This window comes from Thunnus albacares, chromosome 10, assembly GCF_914725855.1.
Source record: "Thunnus albacares chromosome 10, fThuAlb1.1, whole genome shotgun sequence".
Classification (NCBI taxonomy): Eukaryota; Metazoa; Chordata; class Actinopteri; order Scombriformes; family Scombridae; genus Thunnus; species Thunnus albacares.
Genome location: NC_058115.1, coordinates 26,011,291 through 26,035,926, shown reverse-complemented (window position 1 = coordinate 26,035,926; position 24,636 = coordinate 26,011,291). Strand labels below are relative to the sequence as shown.

The following is a 24,636-nucleotide window of genomic DNA, read 5'->3' as shown; positions in this document are numbered from 1 at the left end:
GTCTTCTGTCCTGACAGTCCACAACTGCTATTTTAGCCCTTCTCATTGACTCCCTATTAAATCAATATATAATATTACCAAGGACGAAATTTGGTAAGCCTGACCACATGAAGCTGATACTTTTCCATGATGACAGATTCAGCCATTTGGTTCCTGTGTCTTTTACCTCATCCCATATACAAGGATATTTAATTCCAACTATCACTTCATATTGATATCAGGACCAGAATCACTGCAGTTCCATGTATGACAGATGTAGAGAGAATCTGTCTTGATATTACTGGTGATGTACATATCTTCACACTTAACATAAGTACACTGAACATCCCGTGATGTTTCTCCCTTTTAATCGAGCCAGTGATCAACAAGAAACACAAAAAACCCTCAGTATTTAATCTGAATTAAAAGGCAGAATCATTTGCAGATAGAAAAGCAACGTCTTTATAAAGTTAGATTGTATTCATGGACACATACAGATGCTTTTTCATGACACAAGACTGCCATCTAGTGGCCAATTTGGTTATTTGCTACAAATTCAAGCAGGGAAAAATCAATATCTTTTAGGAAAATGAGCATAATCTTCAGAGATCAAGAATAAATTGCTGAATTTTATGCAAAATATCATTATGGCGATGATCTTCTTATCAAGTAGTCTCTTTCCACAGCTTAAGCCCTTACTCATGAAGCCACCTCAGGATTAGCCTTCTCTGGCCAAAGACTGATTACAGTACGGATGCTAAAAAAAAAAAAGAGGAAACATGACTAAAACCACTATATCTAAGTCATGAGATATAGTTGTTAGATAGATAGAGTAGTTCCCACCAGACCCAACATTTAATATAGACAGACACAATATATAATAACAACAATATATACAGTATTGAACAAATTTCTGCAAAATGAGACATTTGTAAAATTCTTGATATGTTTCCAAGAATTTATAAAATTCAAAACACCTCTCCTGTTTGGAAAACCACAACAAAAGTCATTTATATTACAGATATTCAATTAAAAATGGGAATTCAAGATAAAAAGGAGCAGAGGTACTTTACAAAGACTGTCCCGCAGCTGTTTGACAAACTTGCTGATGGGTCAGTCTATTTAGGAAATGAAAATGCTGCACAGGAAATGTATACAGAAGTTTAACAGGATGCTGCGGTCATTGTATGAGAGCGGTGTGTATTATAACCAAATAAGGCATTTTGACATGGTTTGTTCTGACACACACTTATTTTCTTCACTAAGGAGATTTCATTAATTTCATGGATACTCACCCTTACCTAAACCCAAACCAATATGTTCCTAACACCAACCCTAGATGGAGGTGACTCACCAAAATGTGACTGTGTGAAGAGATTATGGTCCCCACAATTTGAGTTATACAAGTACACACATATCAAAGAAAGAAACACACTATCAGTCACAAATAAATCAGAGGTCTTACCTTGTCCCAAGCTTCAAAAGTTCAAAAGCCTTATTGATTTGATCCAGTGGGAGTTTGTGGGTGATAAACTCATCCAGCTTCAGCTTCTTGTTCATGTAGTCGTCTACTAGTTTAGGCACATCCTGCACGCTCTTCCACCCTTTTGAAGAGGATCATAAACAGAGTCCTCATTACATAGACCTCACAGCATAGAGGCCATCAATGAATCCCTGAGCAAAGCACTTTTCTTACCATCTTTTAGTATAATTTATATTATGTTACCCTAAATGACTATAAGGACATACGCATCCTTGAATACTCTTATAGTGTAAGATCTTTGATATTCAGAGTTTATTAGATGTTAGTTTGTGATTATGTGTTTTACTGCTAGTGGACACACTTTCCCTCAGTCTCCTTCATTTTCTACTTTATTTAGTGATTTCCTGTGCTCCCTAGAAAGACAATGGACAAGCATAATAAAAAGGTGCAGACTTGTCGCATATGGTTACATACTATGCATGTACGTAGTTTCAAAATGTGGTCTTGCACCTTGTGACATGATACAACATGCCTAGTGGCTGCTTTGTATTTTGGTCTACTGCAGCTACTATTAGTGGAGAAACTGGTTTTGTTGAACAATAGCATAAAGCCTTTAGTCAAGACTACAGCTGAAACAATTTACTGAATACTGTTTTATATGGTATCATTGCAAATTTTGTTACTTTTGGCTCTGTAAATTTGTGATGGGCTTCATCAGTTAAATGAAAAATAATCAATATACTAATCGATAATAGTTAAAAATCTTTAGTTATAGCCCTAATCAAGACATGATTACCAGTGAGGTTTGATTGGCATTTTCTCTCATTGGGCTCAGAAATGCAACAGTTGACCTTACACAGTGTTTCTTGAACTTGAACTTTTCACAATATCTATTTTGCAAGTTACACAAGTTGTGCAACCTATAGGTAGGAGCTTGTTAACTTGTTTTAAGTTCACCTCCAAAATATGTCCCCTTCAATGTGCGTCCCATCAGGATCTTTTCAACCACAACGTTCATTGCCTCTGTCTCTGTCCACCCAACGATGACACACAGGCCCCAGGCATCTGTTGTAGACTCCAGCGCAGAGGTCTAGGACAACACAAACAACAGTTGTCTAATTAATACCCCTTTTAAAAGGCTTTATACCGTATGTACACAGAGTCAGGTGAAACAAGAATATGAAAAAAGGATAACACAGTTTCAACATTGTGTAAACTCAGGTGAATGGTTGTGTAGAAACTATTGCTATCAGCGGATGAGTGATTGCTATTATCAAATGGACGAGGAGGTTAGGAAGGCTTTTTTTTGCAGAACTTCTGATTAGATCTGAGTTTATGTACCACATAACTTAACTAACTTAACTTGTGGCATATGTTTTTACACTATGTATGTTTTTATGGTCTTATTTTCAACTCTTGTTCCTGTGAAGCACTTTGTGAATTTCATTTCTGTGAAAGGTGCTATGCTAAATAAACTTATTATTACTTATTATTAGAAAAAGACTTTCTGTGTACTGACACTGCATAGCCATATAGAGGTTCCCTGCTGTACCTGTAGAACTGAATTTTCATGAAATAAAAATGAGACATAAAATACAATTTAAGCTTCAAACAAGATTGAGACACACACCATGACAGCTGGACTACCGACACACTCAAAAGCAAAGTCCACCCCTCCGTCTGTCATCTCTACCAGAACATCCTGGATGTTCTTGCTATGCTCTCTGGGGTTGACGAATTCAGTGGCTCCAAACATTTTGGCTTTCTCAAACTTGTCAGGGTTGATGTCAACCCCAATAATCCTTTTTGCCCTGGAAATTTGGCAGCCCATGATGGCAGCCAGACCAACAGCTCCAAGCCCGAACACGGCACACGAGGAATCTTTTTCGACCTGGATGCACACAATTTGGGAGTCAGTCAGTTGAAAGTTGTTTAAGATCAATTTGTTTAAGAATACTTTACAACACTTTTACAGACAACTTTTATATATTACAGTTTAGTTTATTCTCCTAAATATGTCCATTACACACATATCACCTGCTCTATCGTTTGGTCACAGCGCTGGTCTAATGGTGACGAGCAGCAGCAGTTGTCTGTTCTGTGCTACCCTGTTAGTTTTTATGTGCAGTAAAATTGCAGGCACAAATCTAAATGACCTCTCCCAAGTGTACAATGTTAGAGCCACAAAGAAGGCCCAGTCAATCCTTGCTGCCCCTAGTCACCCCTTGTTCAGTGAGTTCAGGTTGCTTCTGTTCTGGTCGCAGATATAATCTGCCAAGATGTAAGACCAATAGATTTAAAAACTTATTTGTCCCTGCTGCTGTTGGCCTTTTGAATAACAATATGTAATTGTATGTTTTTTGTGTGAGTTGTTTGTGTGTTGATTGTTGTTGATGATGATGATGATGATTCCCCTTGGGGAAAATAAAGATTGCCTTGACCTTTTATTTACCTTGTACTGGACCATTTTACTCTTATATGAAAGTATGAATTTAATTAATCAGGTTTTTAAGCCCTATTGGCTTTTTGTAAGCCCTAGTAAAAAAGTGCAGTTTAAATAAAACACATATATCAAAATGTAACATATTATCAAACATATAAAAGGAGTTTGACTTAATACTCACCTTGATTCATTTTTCCATCAACTGGAGTATTTTTGAAAGAACAGATTTTTATCAGGTACCCATGAATACTGCCATTATTTCAATTTTATTTGCAGTTTCACGTAGGTTTTAGTTAAGAGTTTGTCCTTATATTGTTAGTGAGAAGTCTTATCTTTGTTCAATATTCAGAAGAACTTCTGTTCATGTTGTGTTTGTAGAAATGATAAAAATGTGTAGAATTTCACATCAGTCTTACAGGTTTTTGACAACCTCTATTTGTTTTGTACTCATCTTATTGATAGTTAAATAGTTGGGTAGGTATGGAGTAATCACATTTTTTTGAAGAAATTACACCTACTGTTCTCCTAAATAACTACAATTCTACTGTGTACAGTAAAAAACACTGAGCAGCTACTTTGGACAATGTCATATGTCCTGCAGTTCTGTATGCTCTCACCTTGCCTGTGTTAACAGCAGCGCCATAACCAGTGGAGACACCACAGCCCAGGAGGCACACTGTGTGCAGTGGTGCATCGGCTCTTATCTTTGCAAGTGAGGTGTCGGGAACTACGGTATACTGGGAGAAAGAACTGACACCAAGGAACTGGTACACCTGCTGCCCATTGCAAGATATCCTGCTTGTGCCATCAGCCAATACACCCACTTGTGTATTTGCCCTAAAAGAAACCAACAAAAGGAACAATGACAAGTTAAAATGCTATGAAAGCAGAACCGTCAATTTGAGTGTGATAAACATGTGGTAATGAAATCACCAGTTCTTTCTGCAAAGATTTGTTTTAGAACTGAGACATCGTTCACATTGCTGACACTGTGGCAGAAAAAGAGGAATAACTTTGTCCCCTAAGAAAACAACAGAGCAAAAAAAAAAAACTGTGTCAGTCAGAGTTCTATATAAAAAGGAATGAGTCCAAACCAAATTTGTCCATTGTGGGCTGTATAATTTACCTGGTGAGAAATCGGTGACTTCTGGACCAACACTCTCCACTTCTCCTGCTGCTTCGTGGCCGAGAACTAATGGGAACGGTCTAAACTTCATCCCTTTTCCTGTCTCATACAGGTATTCCCAGTCTGTGTGGCACACACCTGTGGCAACAATCTGAACAAATACGTAGCGTTATGGATTCTCTTGATAGTTTTGGGAAGTTGGAGGTTGTACTTGGTATATGCAATATTCATAACAACAGGAAACAAACAGAGACAGAGGAAGTGAAACGTATCAAAACATTTTCTATCTGAATGTATCGCCTGTACAATCAAAGCAAAACTGGAAGAAATGAGCAGTTAAATAACACAATTCTCAACCTTGGTCTCAGTAAAGTTGTCACTGAGAGAATTCTTGTTGCGTACATATGATTCTGATGTAATTTAACACCATCAACACAACTCAAAATAGGCTAAATACATGTAAAAAACTAACATCTTTTAACTCTGAACATTTTGCTGTGTAGCTTCACAAGTGCTCACATTTACAAACAGCTGACCTTAATGCGGACTTCATGGACTTTAGGAGGGGCCACCTCCACATCTTCAATGGAGAGAGGCTTCCCTGACTCCCATGCAACAGCTGCTTTGCATTTGATGACCTGAAAGAGAAAAATACAACTATTTTGTAAGTTACAGTGTTTTTTACAGCTTGGCTCAAATGACAGGAGTCATAAAATGGGCGTTGACACCATTGTCAGAATAGACAGAATCAACACAACTACATCCACAGTTTGTACTTTTTACCAAAAAAAAACCTCAAACAATGAACGTGTTGATGAAGTTTCTTTGTCTTACCTGCCCTGCTGTTGACATTATGGAGCGACGTTGGCTAATAGCAAGACAATTCCCTGTATTTGACAACAAAGTAATTATTTTAGAATATGTACATCTGCGTCATATGTAAAGTCCAAAATAATAACAATAACTTTGTATCATGTTATAGCAACAGTTAAATATTCAGAGTCATGCTTACCGCATATCTTACACTGTCACAACAAGTCGACCAATTGATGTGACTCACTCCTTTATAGGAGGCGATGTGACTTTACGACAGTACCCGGTTGTGCGACGCTGATGAACACCTTTACGGCAGATCGTGATCACACGTGTTGTCATCGCATGGAAGATACACGGAGTCAGAGTAGCTTCCACTAGCCGTCCAAATATGTGAGTATTTTATGTTTAATGGGTATAGATAGGGTTGCAAACTTTTTGACGTTTATATTTTGAAGCCACTACATAATGTGTTGGCTTTAGTTAGAAAACGTACGTGGATTTTGTAGTTAAAATGACCTGAAACGAGCTAGCATGTTAGCTGGAACTTGTGACTTGAATCCACGCTGTATTGACTCGTTAAATTCAGTGAACTCACATCACAATGTTTAACCACGCTTTGTAGCGTTAATAAATCCAGACTATAATAATTTCACGTGTTTAATGTTGCCTTTGTTTTGATCTGACTTATGGCTTCCTCTCTCCCCCTCTTTGTTTGTCACAGAGAATTTGAAGAAAAAATGTCTTTCAGAGGAGGAGGTGGACGAGGTGGAGGGTTTAACCGTGGTGGAGGAGGAGGTAGAGGAGGAGGATATGGTGGAGGCAGAGGTGGAGGAGGATATGGTGGAGGCAGAGGTGGAGGAGGATATGGTGGAGGCAGAGGTGGTGGATTTGGACGGGGTGGTGGCAGAGGTGGTTTTAACAGACAGCAGGACTACGGACCTCCAGAGCATGTTGTTGGTAAGATCACGAAGTCACAAACCACTAACGTTAATGCTGGAAATATGTTGCAGAAGCTGGAATAATAAATGATAATAAGTGATGACAATACCTTCCTGTTGTGCTTATGTAGTGGACAGAGTGGAAAATGAGTGCAATCACTGTAGAGCTGCAACAATTAATCTATAAATTGATTCATTGCCATCTATTTTGATCATTGAATAATTGTTTTGAGTCTTTTTTCCCCTAAAGAAAAAAAATGTCTAAATTCTCTGATTTCAATTTCTCAAATTTAAATATTTTCTGGTTTATTTTTATATATGACAGTTAACTGAACATCTGGGTTGCGAACAAAAGAAGACATTTGAGGATGTCAACTTGGGCTCTGAGGAACACTCATAGACATTTTTACTGTTTTGACATTTTATGGACCACCCAACTAATTGATTAATCAGGGGGGAAAAATAACAGATAATGTTATATTGCCAATGCATTGTACTTGTTGCGCTCAGGCACAAACAACTCTGCATCCATACAACTTTATTGAATTGTCTGGTGACTTGAACACACATAAGTCATTAAAAGTAATGTATGATAATGAATGCTTCCATTATTCCACTGTCATTGCCAGTTTAATGTCACAAGGCTCTGCATTGTTGGTGGTTCAAAGACTTGGTGAAAGTGTACACAAAATGATTCAAAAAGTCAGAGGGCCCTTATGCATTTGCTGACTTTTATAGTGGACATTGGAATTTGGTTTTAGTTGTGAAGGACAGAACCACATATCTAACTTGCACTACTAACTATATCTGTGTTTCTATGTCTCTTTGCTCTGCAGCACTGGGAGAGTTCATGCATCCATGTGAGGATGAAATTGTGTGTAAATGTACAACAGATGAAAACAAGGTTCCCTACTTCAACGCTCCGGTATACTTGGAAAACAAGGAGCAGATAGGAAAGGTGGATGAGATATTCGGCCAGCTGCGGGACTTTGTATCCTTTCTGTTCTTGTCATTTCAGTCTCCAGACCTGTGAAATAATCTGTGGTTAAAAAAAGCCTACTTCTGGGAATGTAATTAAATTTTTGCAGCTCAAAATCGTTTTCATTCCTCAACTCGTTCTTGCAGTATTTTTCAGTCAAACTTTCTGAAAATATGAAGGCATCTTCATTCAAGAAATTGCAGAAGGTATGAAGGGACCTGCATAACTTTTGTAAATTATGCTTTCATGCATTTCACTGCCTCTGTGTACTAAATTGAATGTAATTTGCAACTCCTTGTTTAGTTTTACATAGATCCAATGAAGCTCCTCCCGCTGCAGAGATTCCTCCCCAGGCCGCCAGGAGAAAAGGGTCCACCAAGAGGAGGCCGAGGCGGGGGTAGAGGTGGAGGAAGAGGTGGTGGTGGACGTGGAGGTGATGCATCGAAACTTATTCTATCATCCTTATTATTCCCAGTGTATACTGTTGATTGATGTGCAGATGATAACAGTACTTCTTGATCTCCCACAATTGGTCACTCAAAAATAGACTGTCACTATCAATTGCTGTGGATTTTTTTTTTCTACAAAGAATATTTAAATATTGGCTCGAAGATGTTCTCATCATAATCTCCTTTGCTTCTTCCAGGCGGATTCCGAGGTGGCAGAGGAGGAGGCGGCAGGGGTGGAGGATTTGGAGGTGGTGGACGTGGAGGCGGCTTCAGAGGTGGCGGAGGACGCGGATTCAGAGGTTTGCCCATTTTCCAAGACCTGAACATATTTTGATGTCTTTTTTTGTGTACGAGTGTTGTTGTATAATGTCTGTATTTTTTATTTATTTGTTCACATGTAGGTGGGAGATGATCTGACAGTGATGGTCTGGTGTGATTCTCATCCCAGTCTTCTGCTACGCAAGCGAGAAGGTGGCTCTGCATACCAGAGCCTGGCTAGGGGGACTCAGAATAAGAAAGTGGACATTGCCTCTATTTACTTGAGTGGATTCGTTTTGTTTTATTTTTTACAAGTTTTGAATGAGTGATGGATCCTGATTATTTTTTATTTAAAAGGTTCATATGTATGCTTGAGTGTAACATAGTGGGAACCTTTTCAGCCTTTTACAGAGGGGGTCCCTTTGTGAACAGGCTGAACATCCTGTGCTGATTATGTTAGTGTTAGGCCATAATGTCTGTACTTTGATTAGAATTTTCAAGAGATAGATTCACAAACCTTCATGCATTATTTTTGTCAGATATGGAAAATATGTGGGGAAATCAGACCATACTTTCTTAGCTGAAAAGATTTTAATACTCATAATTTGTAAACATCGCAGAAGCAGAATATTGTCTCGTTTTTGTTAACAACCTTCATTAAAAGGTGCTTTGTAAATGTGTCTGTGTTTTAAATTCTGAAGTCTTGTCAAAATCTTTGGCATTATGAAGCAGAGTATAAGTACCATCCGAAGGTGGTACTAGAAGTTTTTAATGGTTCAGTATTATCAAGAAACAGATAACCCTGGTCTGCAGTGAGTGACAGTAATGTAGTACTATGTTCCTATTCCACACTACATGCTAATCGTACACAGTATACTATGAGTCTTAAGGGTATAATGTTTTGCAGTTGGTGTACAAGAAGTCAACAAACTAAATTAGTTTACAACACTTATGTCAGCAACCAAACTGCAATTTAGCTAACCACCATCCAAAGTTAGTCCCCCCCAACACACATCAACGCCCTTCTCCATTTCCATCATGCAATTAACAGCACACTCAAAAATGAAGTAAAAAAAAATGTGTACTGTTTTGAGTTAGAATTAGGATGTAGAATTGATGCATTTGGGACACAGCTTAGGTTGCACTATAAGTTGAAAGTGAATTCACTCCCTAAATAACAAGGTCATAGTACTAGCTTTTTCAACAGCATCACAAGGTCTTCATCAGTGGATGGAGTTTGCCCATTTGTCAGGGAGTTTATTTAATGGCCGTTTCTTTTGTTACATTACCACTAAGTCACAAATGAACTTCATGCTCTAATTTTTGTGTTTATTTATATCTATTAAAACTAAATGAAGCGATTGTCCAGATGTGGATTGTCCACATGTGTGACTAGCTCGTGTTGACTGAAGTAGGCTGTTTTTTTTTTTTTTTTTTGTCCTCCGCCGCGTCATGCTTACGCCTCCGCCGTCTCGTTTCTGATTGGTCCAGAGGTTAACTCCTTTACGGCCGCGCGCCGCCTGCCCTGTCCTCACTTCACTTGCTGGAGCAGCGAACATGGAGACAGCTGGAAAAGTAAGTACACTTCTCCACAAAATGCACAAGAAACATCTTAATTGCGAGGATATTTTGTGCATGTGTCGTTGCGGTGGCACCAATCTCAAGTAAACAAAAACAAGGTTCCTCCACATAACGTGCATTCGCGTGCAATGAATGAACAAGCACAAAGAAACACTGTTTAGCTACTTAACAGGGATCTTTGGTTAGTCAGTCGCCAGTGGGATTTGAAAATTGCTGGAATGCCTGTCCACAGAGCGTGAGGCATTTTTTTTAATTCTGGTTAGTTAAACAAGTGATTAGAAGAGCGTGAAACTGTTTTTTTCAGTGGATGAAAATGTATGAACGGTCACGTCTCACTCATTTAACCAAAGAAATCTGTGGAAACTGAAAATGATTTATAAGCTAAGTGAAAGCAGAACGCTAACAGTTTCTCCAGCAGTACAAACCACCGGAACTACTGCCTGTCCTCGCATGAACCTTGACAGAGTTCACAGGCTACACTATGCTACTAGCTTGAGCTGTCAGCCACCATAAAGCCTCCGTCAGCTGTGGCTGCAGGTACTTAAGTTGTAGCAGCACAGTTTGACACATTTTGAAAGAAATATGCACCGTGTTTTGCTTTTAGGTGATCAAGTGCAAGGCTGCTGTTGCCTGGGAACCTGGCAAACCTCTTTCCATTGAAGAGGTGGAGGTGGCCCCTCCTAAGGCCCATGAAGTTCGCATTAAGGTAAGACAAGATTTAGAGGTTCAGCTGCAAGGAATTTGGAATTTATCTGGCTTTTGTTACCCTGTTTTGGACTTTTTTACCATCACAAGTAACAGAATAATTACTTCACAGTCTCCATTTGAAGCATCACACTTAACCTTACGTTTTAAGCTTTGAAAACTAGACTGTTACAGTGATGGATGGAATAATTATGTTCTGTCAGTGCTGATGTATGACTTCATTTAAATATGAAGTGATTAAAATAATGCGAGGAAAAGGCAAACATCTTTTACATTACACTCTTGCATCTAGCAACTGTGTCTGACATGATCTTTAAATGACATGGTGCCTCTCAGATCTTTGCCACAGGAGTGTGCCATACAGATGCTTACACTCTGAGTGGCAGTGACCCTGAGGGCCTTTTCCCAGTCATCCTGGGCCATGAGGGCGCTGGGACGGTCGAGAGCGTTGGTGAGGGTGTCACCAAATTCAAGCCCGGTAAGGAGCTGCGAGACTAAACACTGAAACTTAAAAAACTTGAAATTTATTAATGCAATGTTAAAACTATGTATGATATGCATGTATGATTTTAATTATTTGCAACTCTCCTTCACCAAGGTGATACTGTTGTCCCTTTGTACGTGCCACAGTGTGGTGAATGCAAATTCTGCAAAAATCCCAAGACCAACCTTTGCCAGAAAATTAGGTAATGTTGAGTGAAAGACTGCCTTTTATTAACAATATGAATTTAAGTCTTTGTGGCAGAATAGCTGAACTCACAGCCTCAGGTCCCCCATCCCAGAGAAACCAAATCAAAGCTCAGTTTGAGCTTCTACCTGCCCTGCACTGAAGTTCACATCAATTGAATTTCATCTTACACACATGAAAAGAAACCATCTTTTCCCTGTGCTTCCTCCAGAGTAACCCAGGGCCAGGGCCTGCTCCCTGACAAGACCTCACGCTTCACTTGCAAGGGAAAGCAAGTGTTTCACTTCATGGGGACCAGCACCTTCTCGGAGTACACCGTGGTAGCTGACATCTCTCTGGCCAAGGTGAACGAGAAAGCTCCAATGGATAAAGTGTGCCTTCTTGGATGTGGCATTTCCACGGGTTACGGTGCAGCTCTTAATACTGCCAAGGTGGGTATCACAGGCCGTAGATCATGCTGTAAGGCCGTAACATTTGTTTTTTTAACTGTTTTTCTAAAGTGAAATAATCACTATTTGAAATAGGACACATTTTATTGTTAAAAGCTTATGCAGAAGATGTTTGTGTTGCCCTAAAAGAAGCAATAAAAATAGATGCAAATGTTGGCAATGGTTGTGATTTTCACTCCAATGTTAATCATGCATATTTGAAGTGAAAATAAAGGGAGTCTTAAGATTTGACCTGAAAAGTTTTTGATGAGTAAAAGCAAAACATTGAATGGTATCTTTTACAAGGAAGCATCACCTGGGACCTTATAGATGTCTGTTCTTCACCTTTTCAATCCCTGTTTTTTGCTTACATCAAAGAGGAAAAAAATAATTCTCAAGTAGGAGAACTCAAGAAATTCCAGCTCAGTTGATTTGTGTGCATTAATAAGACGACATCAGCCATAATTCATACATAGATTTTCTGTTAGCAAAATGATTTGGTAATACTTAAGTTCTCCTTCTCCAACACCTACTGGATAAACAGCAGAGCACTTTATCTATCAGACTGGTCCTGCTTTGCTGTCACAAGGGCTGATCCAGGAAATCTTTCCTGCCCAAAGCAATAACTCTCTATAATACCTCACCTCTGTCTGTCAGAGAACTTTCAGCTTTATAGTTTCTTTCTCAACCAAACTCCTCTCTGCTTTGCTCCTTCAGTAACTTTGCTCATGGTGAATTTGCACATCTTTATACTCCTACTCTACTTCATTGCTTTTTTAAAACTTCAGCAACTTCACTTATCAACCACTTATCTAATATATAGTATGTTATCCTATTTATATTCTTTTGTATTTGTTGTTCTATAGATATATGTATTTCTCTCTTCTAGTGTCTAATGTATATTTACTGTGTATCTACTGTTCTTGTGCAACGCCTGGATAACCTGCTGCTGTAACATGAGAATTTCCCAATTAGGGTTCAATAAAGTACATCTATCTATCTAACTGTCCTATTCTTCTTCATGCACATGCAGGTTGAGCCTGGTTCCACGTGTGCTGTGTTTGGCCTTGGAGCCGTTGGCTTGGCTGTTATTATGGGCTGTAAGGTTGCTGGGGCAACCAGGATCATTGGTGTGGACATCAACCCTGCAAAGTTTGAGAAAGCTAAGGAGTTTGGAGCCACTGAGTTTGTGAACCCAAAGGACCACAGCAAGCCTGTCCAGGAGGTTCTGGTGGAGATGACTGATGGCGGTGTAGACTATTCTTTTGAGTGTATTGGAAATGTGCAAATCATGGTGAGACTTACTTTGTGTTCACATTTTTATGGTGAAAAACAAGCAGCCATATAGCAGTTACCAATACAGATAAACATAGTGTGCAATATATAAAACAGGTTGCACAAGCATCATGAAAACACAATTCATAAGTGTGTAATGCCTATAAAACTCAAAACTAACTTCCTCATTTGAATGTTTTAGAGAGCAGCTCTGGAGGCATGCCACAAAGGATGGGGTGAAAGTGTCATCATCGGTGTAGCCGGAGCTGGACAGGAGATCTCGACCAGACCTTTCCAGCTGGTGACAGGCCGAGTGTGGCGGGGCACAGCCTTTGGAGGTGAGTCATTGTAGCAGATTCTTTGTTATAAAGGGCTTAATGGTGTCTGGCTGCAGTTATAACTTTGCATAATTTTAGTTTGAGTCTGAAGGCAGTTCCATACTGGAATAAAATGAGTGTGTGATTAGATCTTTTAATAATCATTTCATTAGAAAAAAGTTCATGACTTGGGCTGACTTTGAATTGTAGCTTAAACTTTTTTTTAAATAATTAGACTCAGAAAATGTCTTATTACTATTAATATTATTAATATTTGTAGTGGTATTTTATTAGCCTTTGAGGTGGACATGCAACTGCTATAGATTGCATAATATGTTTTTAAAACTTTAGCATGCAACATGTTTTGTTTTGCTGAAGTTGTTGACCTGGTTTTGGTATTCACCCCCAGGTTGGAAGAGTGTGGAGAGTGTTCCTAAACTGGTGGAGGACTACATGAATAAGAAGTTAAAGGTAGATGAGTTTGTGACCCACACTCTTCCCTTCGAGAAGATTAATGAAGGATTTGACCTCATGCATGCTGGAAAGAGGTGAGAAGAACAGTTCATTCATGTCGTTGGGGCATATAAAAGTTCTATAGATGTTATATTTGTTTCTTTGTTACGTGTTTTTTTTCTGTTCTGACTCTAGTTTTGTATGTCTTAACCTATATTTTTTTTTTCTCATTGCAGCATCCGCACAGTCCTGACCTTCTGAGGTGCCTAAAGCATAGACATCCTTCACGTCCGGCCTTCAAACAATCTCATTTCATAGTTGCAGCACTTACTTCTCTGCACTTGTTGTTAACATCATTTTCAGTATTAGAACCTCATTTTTATTAACAGCTGAATATCTGTTAGAAATGTTCTAAACGGTGCCATTAAATCTTTTGAAAATGCTCCTTTTTGTTGCTCTTTGTTACTAATATATGCATATACAGTATGTACTGCATTCATGCATACTGATCTTATGCAACACAATTTACCCAGAAAATGCATTCCAGAAACTGAATATCAAAACAACATACACAATAATAAAATTAAGAATACTGTTTACACAATGCAATATTTAAAAACATTGCTTTCATGCTTGATTTGGATTTTGTTAGTCATCACAGGCTTTTGGAGAGCATCACACACAAGCTTCATTCTCAATAAAAGATCATTTTGATCACTTAATCAGTAATATTTTCTGCTCGTGCATGAATTTCATGACTGTTTGTCACCCAGAGGAGCACAGTTTATCATTGTTGATTCCTGCTAAGCCTGTATACACTGTATGTACATTATTTATGCTTACAATATACTAAAAGCCAATAACACACCTCATCAGGAAATTCAGAGAGATTTTCTGAGAATGATCCTTGCGTTTATGGAATGTTTTCAGAGCCTTTTTTCCCCCAAATTACCCCTAATTGCACTAGCAGTCACATTCTCCTTTGTACATTTTTCTTTATACTGCCTGCTACCGTAACCAGTTTTCAACATGCAGACAACAGTATGTGTAGAATCCCAAAAAGGCAATTGCACAACCTTTTACCCAAATATACTGCAGCAGGTTATATTGGGCATATCTGTACTCTTCCTACTTTTGTGCCTATTTAAGGTTTCCAATTTAAAAAGGTTTCTTTGGCTGTTTCCTGTCTACTGCGAAGCCCTTTGAAACTTATTGTGACAGTTATTAAAGGCTATATAAATAAACCTGACCTCGGTGCATTGCAGGTTGGCTCTCTGGGTCATCCTACCAGACAGTATGTAACACACTGACATTTATGTGGACAGTAACACATTGACATCACCATCAGCACTACTGAGAAAAGACTGGGATGATTCAGCTGGACTGCAAAAAAAAAAAAGCTGCTTCTCTGGTCAAATAAGCCATAAAACCCCAACTGAGTACCCCCATTCTGACAATTTCACAACTTATTTTTTATGCCTGACACTGGTTTGATCATCTTATTACCTTACATTGTATACAAATAATGATTTAAACTACAAAAAGGAGCTCAGTTTTCAGCTATTATAACTTCAACGACAAAATGCTTAGAAAGTTTTTTTTTTCAGATGAGTTTAAGATTGTTTAATATTTTGCCTATGATGGATACTACATCAATAACTGAAGGAGAAATAGTTACATTGTGTCCCATACTCTGGATCAACATGTACTTTTCATGATCTTGCGCATGCGTGTTGGTGTGTAGCAGATGGCCCAATCAGCTATTTTAACACACGCCAAAGAAACTGAGTGTGATTTCCAGAAGATGGCGACCGCTCTGGTGGTGAGTGAACCGCAACACGCTGATAGCTAAACCGTTCAGTTTGGGCTTTCACTCTCCGAGCCAAGGCTCTTCTCCAGTGTCTGTACACCACAAAAAGATAAGAGACACGCTAGCGATAGGTTTGACAGAGTAACAGACAGTTTCGGTAATTCTTTAAACTTCTTGTTATCATCTCTGACAGGTAACTCGCTAGCCAAACATTAGAGAAGTTAGCATTTTAGACGAACGTTAACAGGTTTTTATTGAGGTTATTACTAACATAACGGCTGTCGGTGACGTTTTTACTCTCGACAATAACTGTTGATAAAGAGTCGTAAACTTGGTGGGAGAAACAAGCCCAGCTGGAAATAGTGGTGACCGAGTGGATACCTCAGTCCGTTCCCCCTGAACTGAACTGTGGATGAATGAGAGGAAGCGAGCCTCGGTAACGTTACAGCCTGTCAACCGTCTGATGTGTTTCACCCGGTGTGGGAATGTCGACAGTAAGTGTAACGTCGGCTAGCGTTAGTTCTTGTCGATATGAAAGATAATAATTGTTTTGAAATGATGCCATTAAGTTAGATAGACTGCTGTAGTGGCTAGAAAATTAATAAGTTAATACAGAGACACCTGTATCATATTGAAATGCAGCACTGTGATCCTGTAATAAATGCTACAATTATACAACTGAGGTCGATAATTTGAGTATATATTGTACTCTGGTAGGGCCGCAACAGTTATTTTCATTATCAATTAATCTGTAGGTTGTTTGGGCTTTAAAATGTCAGAAAACTTTGAAAAATGTCGATCACTGTTTCCCAGAGTCCAAGGTGACATTTCTCAAATGTTTTATTTCCCGACCAACAGTCCACAACTCAAAGATATTATGTTTGCTGTCATAGAAGACTAAAAATAAAGAAAATATTCACATTGGAGAAGCTGGAATCAGAGAATTTGGACTCCAAACGATTAAGGCATTATCAAAATAGTTGGCGATTAGTGTCATAGTTGACAACTAATTGTTGCAGCTCTATATTCTGGATTAATGCGATACACAGAAGCTTACTGTGATACTTATTTTGAGACTGTAAGAGAGGTGTTGATTGAACTCTATGGTAATTTTAAAACCACAATTTAGTTGTTGCATTGCAGGGTGTCCAGTTATTTAACAACCTTTACCTGGGAAGACCCTCAGCACAAATGCAGCCATAAGACTGAGTCAAACGAATAACAGTTTCTTCATGTAATTGCCTTAGAAAAAGGTCAAAGTCAGAGAATTTAAAAAAGAAAAAAAACCCACACAACACTCTTTGACATTTCTTTTAAAGTGCTTTTTTTAAAGATACATCCTTGTGCTTTTTTTTCCCCTCCAGGCGTCAACTGTAGTTCCTGCAAACCCTGAAAAGGAAAAATGCGAAACAGCCATTCAAAAGGTTGTGAGTCCTGAAGCATACATCAAGCATCCATTACAAAACAAGTAAGACCAGAGTTCAGTTCTTGTTAAAACCTCGTGGACAGGTGTATCGTGATAAAGTTTAGTTACACTGTACACAAAACATTTTTGCTGTAGTCGACTGACGTAACAAACTGTGGCTGAAATTTGAGTAAGTTCCATCACATCACAGTTCCGCTGTTGGTAAATGGCCACATGCTGGTGAAAATCTGTCATGTATCTCCGACATTATAATCTTGACAGCTTGCATAGCGTTTTCTGAGGTACAGGCTCTACTCAGTGATGTATAGCTGTCTATGCAATGAACAACATGGCACATGAAGGCAAGGATGCAGCTAGCTTAAAATAGCTAAATAACTCTTCTTTGATTTGCAGATGGGCTCTTTGGTTTTTCAAGAATGACAAAAGTAAAACATGGCAAGCCAATCTTCGTCTCATCTCTAAATTTGACACAGTGGAAGACTTCTGGGCGTGAGTATATCATTGCTTTCTATGTGACTGCACTAAAAGCTGTATAATTACACAACATCATGACTATTCATGAAAGGATTTGTTGCAAAATTGGTTGAGCCATTTGGGAGAGGAAGATTAATTGCAGATAATATTAATCAACAGTTTAATAACATTTGCCCCCCCTCACCACAAAGAAATGTAACACTGGGAATTAACTCCTTAAATGTAGTTCTTTGTGCCTCTTGTCCCTACCGTTACTGTTTCTTACTGTGTAATGTGAAAATTGAAGTTTGATTGATGTGCCATTGTCACCAAGAGGTTAACATTTATAATGCACAGGTTTGTTAGCCAGGCTGCTCTAAGGTTTTATGTTGTATACTGTTTAACATAAACTATTCTTCCTTCCCAGATTATACAATCACATTCAGTTATCAAGTAACTTGATGTCTGGCTGTGACTACTCGCTGTTTAAGGTAAAGAGTACTTTCTGCTTTTGACATTGTACAATATACCCAGTTAAAACCAAAAACTGTCTGACCATAAATTACTAATAGATGTTTCTTTTTAAGTCAGAGGAATTGTACAGGTGTTAGTTTTTTAAGGCTGTGTTCACATCTGTACTGTTCATTTTTTTTTGGACCACAAAGAAAAATGATGATCTTTTTGTTGCCTTGCAGTTCTGGTCGATTTAGAATAGAAACCTGATTACAAAGGCACCAAGAGGTTTTTTTTAATTTTATTTTTAGAGCTTCTCTTGACCTGAGTGCATAAATTAGCTAATGGTTGCCCCTCATAAGTTACAAGAACATACTTTTTTGTTTATACATGTACACTCACAAGCAGAGAGCTAACCCTAACAATCTTTTTAAGGAAAAAAGTTATTTAGATGATTTAATATGAATATTATATGGTCTCCTTCTTCTTATAAATTCTCCTTCCTGTCATCTTTAGTTATGACATCCATGTTATGTCTGATTTTTAGCATGAAAAAGCATGTCTGACTCAAAATTGAGAAAGTGGTCAACTTGTCAAAACTGTAGAAAATGATGTCAAAGCTGGCCACAAGTCCACACAAAGTAAATATATGTATCCTTTTATGTATGGAGCAGTTTATCTTTATGTGCAATTTACATATATTTTGTATTTTACATATATTGTATTGGTATTAAATTTCCAAATATATTATACTCTTAGAGGAGAAACAGTGAAACTTACAAAAGCCCTTAACTTCTTCCTGATCTGAAGGGAAACTTATAAGGAAAGGGAAAATTATAGCTTTTTTTTCGTTGGATCTTAATTCATTTCATTGGATAGTTTGCGAAATTCTTGTAGTGTTCTTAGCTTTGACCTTTATTTGGATGCAGGACGGCATTGAACCCATGTGGGAGGATGAACGAAACCGAAGAGGCGGCCGCTGGCTGATAACTCTGTCCAAGCAGCAGCGCAAAGCAGACCTGGATCGGTTCTGGTTGGAGACGGTATGTTAAGTCCTGTCAAGTTTTGATCACTTAAACTATACAATCATTCTTATCTATTGGCAATAACTGACATGGGTAAACTGTTCCCCACTGACAAGCCATTTGTAAACGATGTCTGTTTTTCCTGCAGCTCTTGTGTCTTGTGGGTGAAGCTTTCGATGACTACAGTGACGACGTGTGTGGCGCCGTCATTAATGTCCGAGCCAAAGGAGATAAGATAGCAATATGGACCACAGACTATGAAAACAAAGATGCCATCACACACATAGGGTGAGCTGAGGATTTCAAAAAAAAAATTAAATAAGTTTGTAAGTCATAGTAAAGGGTATATTTGTCACACTGAATTTATAACACCTGAAACTCTAAAGGGACCATTTAACAAATGTATTCACTTAGATTTCTAGCCACATAATACACATAATTGTACACAAATATTTACAAATATTCAATGCCCTCTGGAACATCCAGTTGTACACAATCATGTAATTAGAAATGACATCAAAACAAAAAAGAAAAATATACTATATTGGCTCTATTTACCTATTTTCAGTGCTTTATTCTTGGATATATTTCTATTTATACTTGCTCATTTATGCAATGATTTTAAATAGGGCTAAGGCTTTTTAACCCAGCATGTAGGTTAGCCACAATGATTGGAATAAGTTGCTCAATTTTTAGTCATTAATGCAGTGGTAGCCACCTATTTAGCTTAACAGCTGGACGGGATCTCCCAAAATCATGTTTCAGATTTTCAGACTTGTGGAAGGTTCCTCTGAGTTAAATACTTTTAAAAATCCATCATGAGTGGATGCCTTGGTAAAGCAGTTTGTTACAGCTGGATACAGTACTAGAAGTAGCAGGGATTTTATAATATATGATTAATAATATGTCAATTTCCTTATATACTCCCTGATAGTTTCAGAAGATTTTTGGATTCTAATATGCACTACATGTTTATCTTCTGTTTGCCTTTTTAGACGTGTGTATAAAGAGAGATTAGGTGTTCCGCCAAAGGTGATCATCGGATACCAATCACACGCAGACACGGCCACAAAGAGCGGCTCCACAACCAAGAACAAGTTTGTAGCCTGAGGACCCGTTACCCAGATTCATCAGCCATGCTTTTTTCTGTTGTCAGCATACATTCTCTGTAATTTCTCCATGAATGTAACTCATGTTTATCCACAAACAAATATGTAAAGTGGAGGGAAAAAATAACTTCTTTTTTTTTTTTGCCTATTTGTTGACACTTTGCCAAAGTTTTTGTCTTTGAGTACATGTGTAGTTCAACTGTAGCACTATCATTTGACAACTTTATGATTTTTGTGGTGGTGGGCTGAAGATGAGTGAAAGATATTTGATGTCCAGTTTTCATTTTCCAGTGCAGATGAATATTTTTTGGAGAGTTTATTTGGTTTATCCAGCCCTCAGTATATATCAGTTATTTTTCTTAAAAGTATTTAACATTAAGGAAAAAATAAAGTAAAAAGATAATTCTACTGTGGTATTAACTGTAGCTTTTTGTTAATGTTGTACATGCCACTCAGTCAATTTACAGTATAAATGTATGGATGTGGTTGCGATTTAACAAACATCTTGGTTCAGCTCAGAATTTAACTAAAACATTGATACAAAACTTTTTTTTTTTTTAAATTCATCCTCCTTTTCATCATCTAATAGTCATTTTATTGGCATTATTACAGACAGGAGGTCTGAGATTGAACTGTGTTTAGTTTTAGTCGAGCAGCTTGTGCAATATGAGAAGAGTTAAAAGTGGCACCTTCACTATTTTGAGTGAAAAATATATTTAAATGTACACATGGTACTACTTAAAAGTCTAAGATTTTTAAGTTGACTTCTTTGCCACCCAATAGTGATCTACAAATCTCACAAAAAATAGATCAGATAGCATAGCTAATCATCTGCAATATAATAGCTAGCCATTCAAATCTGAGCTGTTGGTATAGTTTTGTCTTTTTCACATAAATTGCTACAATTTTTAGTTTCAAATCGCACAAAGATGTAATGAAAACATAATTTTGTACCACAGTATGTCTGTAATGGAGATATTTTCCAAATATGCATATTGTTTGATATTTCAGTGTTTTTTTTTTTTTTAAACCTACACACACAAGCCATGTAACTATGGTCTGTTATGTTCAGTTAAAAAGTTTACGTGTTGATTTGATGTGGGTTTTAACGATAATCTACTTGGAGAAAGTTTACATAATATAATAATTTTCATTCCAGATTTTGGTTTGTATGACAGAAGCAAAACGAGCATTGTTTAAAGGGATAGAACTGTGCCTTGAATGTAAACCCCTGCCCCATATCTCTGAGCAATAAATGTACAAATGAGAGATGTAAATAAACATGTACAGTAAAGTGTGTTTCTCAAAACAAACTGTTTTAATTATGAACCAGTTATTATAATCTTAAATGAAAATGGCACACGGTCATGTGCTTTGGATCCATCTCAGAGGTGCTGTTATGCAAAATCATAACACAGGTGAGGAAATGATCTTATCTATAATACTGTAATAATAAGATTTATGTTGTGTCTTGTAAAAACAGTTGAGGATATTTCATTCACTGCCATGGCACTTATAATGAGCAGGAAACAAATTGAAAGCTGTATATGAGACAACAGTAATACACCATTTAACCTTAAAATGTAGTTTTATAAAAGCTCCATACCACACTGATGCCTACCCGGTAATTTAAAATATTGCACATCTGTAAGTGGCTCTTCATAATTCTTCAAAAACCTTTATGTCTGTGTTCAGATTTTGTTTTGTCATCTCAAGTGTTCACAGTGAATTAAGGGGTTTTTGTGGTAGCTGGTATTGTGCAGCCACTGTAATTTATGTTCAGTTGCTCTTCACCCATATCAGGCTATACAAATTGCAGTTGGACTTAAAGGGGCTTTAAGTAATCTATGATATCCATTGACTGCTACTTAAAACCATTAGCAAAACAGCCCCTCCCATCACTTTGGAATAAAGTTCCCTCTAATTGACACAATCAATCAGGGCATGTTTTCACACCAGAGACAAGTAGGAAGAAATTAGAAGAGAGGCCCACAGAAATGTCTCAAGAGGTTGCAAGGTTGTTTACCTCACAATTCAAAACACAAGCAGAACCTTGTTAAAAGGTTTCTAGACTTTTTTGTTGTGTCACTGTTTCCATCACCCCTTCCATTACTCACCATTTTCTAACAGCTGAAGAAAATCTAGTGTATCGACTGCCTGACTCACTGCAGACCTTAGTAAGAATAACATTTAAGGATATTGTAGGTGCTATCTCACAATCCTCTGGAGGCAAAGCTCCAGGCCCAGAAAGTTTCACAGCTGAATTTTAGAAAAGGTTCTGCTACTCAATTACTTCCTAAAATGGCAGACATGGACTCATTCAGGAGAAGCTTCCTGTCTTCTCCTGAATCACTCAGACACTTACATGCATTTCCATAATCCAATGTCTTTGACAAATTGTGATGCAAATCTTAGGTATAAGGTTGGATGAGGTTGCTGTGTTGGCTTTATTCATCAGTGTAACTTCACCGATGATGTCAGATTTGTTTGGACTCATTTTGAGAGAAAGTACAGAGTGATGGAGGAGGCTTCCAGGCATTTTGGTGCACTCTGTGGGAGTGTCAGTGACAGCTCTCATGAACCCTCTGACCCTTTAGGTTTTTTTCTTTGGATTTATTTGACATTTTTCAGTTATAAACTTGACACAGTATACTTTTTAATGCCACCTGTCTTCTTAAAATCAGTAATATCGCACTCTTCATATACTGAATAATCTTGTCTTCATTATTATGTGTAATGTTATTTTCTTTTTTTTCTTTTCACATGTTTTACATTTATTTATAGATACATATATATAGTATAGATCTTTTCAGGTACACACTGCTGAAACAATTAACATGGTCTAGATATTTGATTAACTATAAACCCTGTCAGATGGATTTAGTTTTGTTGGTATTTTTATCCTCTTCTCTTCAGCTGCAACACAAGTTCACGTAAATTAACTTACTGCAGGTAAAGTAAATCCTTCAGGCCTCAGATGTTTTCAGATGCCCTCCTGGTACAGGTCAGTGAGATTATCTGCCCATTTATTGTACAGAGGAATGTGTGTGTGTGTGTTTGTTTGTTTACACAGTCATGTTGCGGGGACTTGACTCCCTTGTGGGGACAAAAAGCAAATCCCTGTAACGTAAATCATTAATTTTAGAGTGAAGACGTTAAAGTTATGTTAAGTTTGGGGTTATATTAAGTTTAGGGTAAGGGTTAGGTAAGTAGTTGTTATGGTTGAGGTTAGGATAAGTCTCCAGGAAATTGATGTAAGTCAATGTAATGTCCTCTGAAGTGACGGAAACACGACTGTGTGTGTGTGTGTGTGTGTGTGTGTGTGTGTGTGTGTGTGTGTGCCATAATGCAATCAGATTTAAATGTCCCTCTGGATGAGTGCAAATTGTGATAAATTATGTTAATGTAATTAACTGCCTGATACTATAATAATGTCTTCTGATGGATAATTTAATTATTTTTCTCTATGATAATATGCATACTATTATATCAGGTATTGCATCAAGGAGATGCATAAACAGACAGACATTTTATTACATTCAGGCAAAGTATAACACAGTTTAATAGTTTTTATGTCACCAGCTACTACAGGCCTGTCTTTTCTTCTGCCTGTCATTTGAGATTCTTGAATAAGATAATATTGATGATTGATTAATGATTTATGCAGAACCTACTTTCCTTTTTCAGACCCTTTTCACTGATTAGCACCTTTGAGTAGTAACAGCTGACATCTGTAGTGTGGATTTGATGACCCTGATGTTCTGACAGATGGAAGTGCTAATCCAAACTGGCACCTGTAATTTACAGAGACAACATAAATATGCTCCGTCTCTTAAGCAGAGGCAAGAAAAACATTAAGTTCTCATGCAATTATTTTAAGGCACCTGCACTTGTAAGCACTGGAAGTTATATTCAGACCCTTCACTTAAAGGGGCTAGATGTAAGAGATGTGATGCAATTTACATGTAGCCTATTAATCATTTTTTTATTGCCGATGTGTGAACGGATTGTAATGTAATTTAAAAATGAGACTTTCACTCACTTCCTCGGTTGCCTATAACAGCCTGTGAATTGATTTCTATGTGAAGGACTCGGGCTGCGAAAATCCAAAGGATGTGATGTTTTTGCGTGCTCCCGGGTACCTTGCCTCTCTCCTGCTAATGTCAAAAAACGACCAGCACCCACCGCAACAAAAACGGTGCTATCCAACTAGAAACACCCTGCAGATACTGGGAGTTTTCTTGTGATATTATGTGTATTAAAAATGAAAACTCCCATTCAGTGTTAAATTATGAATGAGTATGTAAGGAGCTTGTTAGTGTTACAGCTGGTCCATGTGGCACTATTCTAACTAAGCGCTAACAGTTGGGTTGAAGAAAGCCTCACAAAATTGTAATAAGCAGGTCCCAGTACCTCAAAACAGGGTTTAAGCGCCGTACTGA

General features: G+C 37.8%; 4 protein-coding genes across 6 annotated transcripts; 3 read left to right on the top strand and 1 right to left on the bottom strand.

Moving 5' to 3' along the window:
* Positions 1-417: 417 nt before the first annotated feature.
* On the bottom strand, positions 418-6,147 carry LOC122989935 (alcohol dehydrogenase class-3-like). 3 transcript variants are annotated; one of them, XM_044362992.1, is made up of 10 exons: positions 6,056-6,147; positions 5,866-5,918; positions 5,568-5,669; positions 5,032-5,182; positions 4,839-4,926; positions 4,523-4,742; positions 3,093-3,353; positions 2,420-2,552; positions 1,445-1,583; positions 418-736 (listed from the first exon to the last, which is right to left on the bottom strand). In XM_044362992.1, exons 2-10 carry the CDS (start codon positions 5,881-5,883, stop codon positions 679-681), a joined length of 1,170 nt encoding a protein of 389 aa, XP_044218927.1. In that variant the 5' UTR covers positions 5,884-5,918; positions 6,056-6,147; the 3' UTR covers positions 418-678. The 3 variants fall into 3 exon arrangements, with proteins under 3 accessions (XP_044218927.1, XP_044218926.1, XP_044218925.1); XM_044362991.1 differs by having other exon boundaries at positions 6,044-6,106; XM_044362990.1 differs by lacking the exon at positions 6,056-6,147 and having other exon boundaries at positions 5,866-6,035.
* A 4-nt stretch (positions 6,148-6,151) lies between these two features.
* On the top strand, positions 6,152-9,147 carry gar1 (GAR1 homolog, ribonucleoprotein). Its single transcript, XM_044362995.1, has 7 exons — positions 6,152-6,237; positions 6,569-6,804; positions 7,622-7,776; positions 7,911-7,970; positions 8,068-8,197; positions 8,411-8,512; positions 8,615-9,147. Exons 2-7 carry the CDS (start codon positions 6,585-6,587, stop codon positions 8,623-8,625), a joined length of 678 nt encoding a protein of 225 aa, XP_044218930.1. The 5' UTR covers positions 6,152-6,237; positions 6,569-6,584; the 3' UTR covers positions 8,626-9,147.
* A 798-nt stretch (positions 9,148-9,945) lies between these two features.
* LOC122989936 (alcohol dehydrogenase class-3) lies at positions 9,946-14,361 on the top strand. The gene is made up of 9 exons (XM_044362993.1): positions 9,946-10,046; positions 10,657-10,758; positions 11,094-11,235; positions 11,356-11,443; positions 11,657-11,876; positions 12,907-13,167; positions 13,351-13,486; positions 13,875-14,013; positions 14,155-14,361. Exons 1-9 carry the CDS (start codon positions 10,029-10,031, stop codon positions 14,177-14,179), a joined length of 1,131 nt encoding a protein of 376 aa, XP_044218928.1. The 5' UTR covers positions 9,946-10,028; the 3' UTR covers positions 14,180-14,361.
* Positions 14,362-15,629: 1,268 nt separating this feature from the next.
* eif4ea (eukaryotic translation initiation factor 4ea) lies at positions 15,630-20,602 on the top strand. Its single transcript, XM_044362994.1, is given in 7 exon segments — positions 15,630-15,740; positions 17,093-17,196; positions 17,548-17,643; positions 18,035-18,098; positions 18,990-19,103; positions 19,234-19,373; positions 20,081-20,602. Coding segments are annotated over 7 exon segments (741 nt in total). The 5' UTR covers positions 15,630-15,632; the 3' UTR covers positions 20,196-20,602.
* Positions 20,603-24,636: the final 4,034 nt, after the last annotated feature.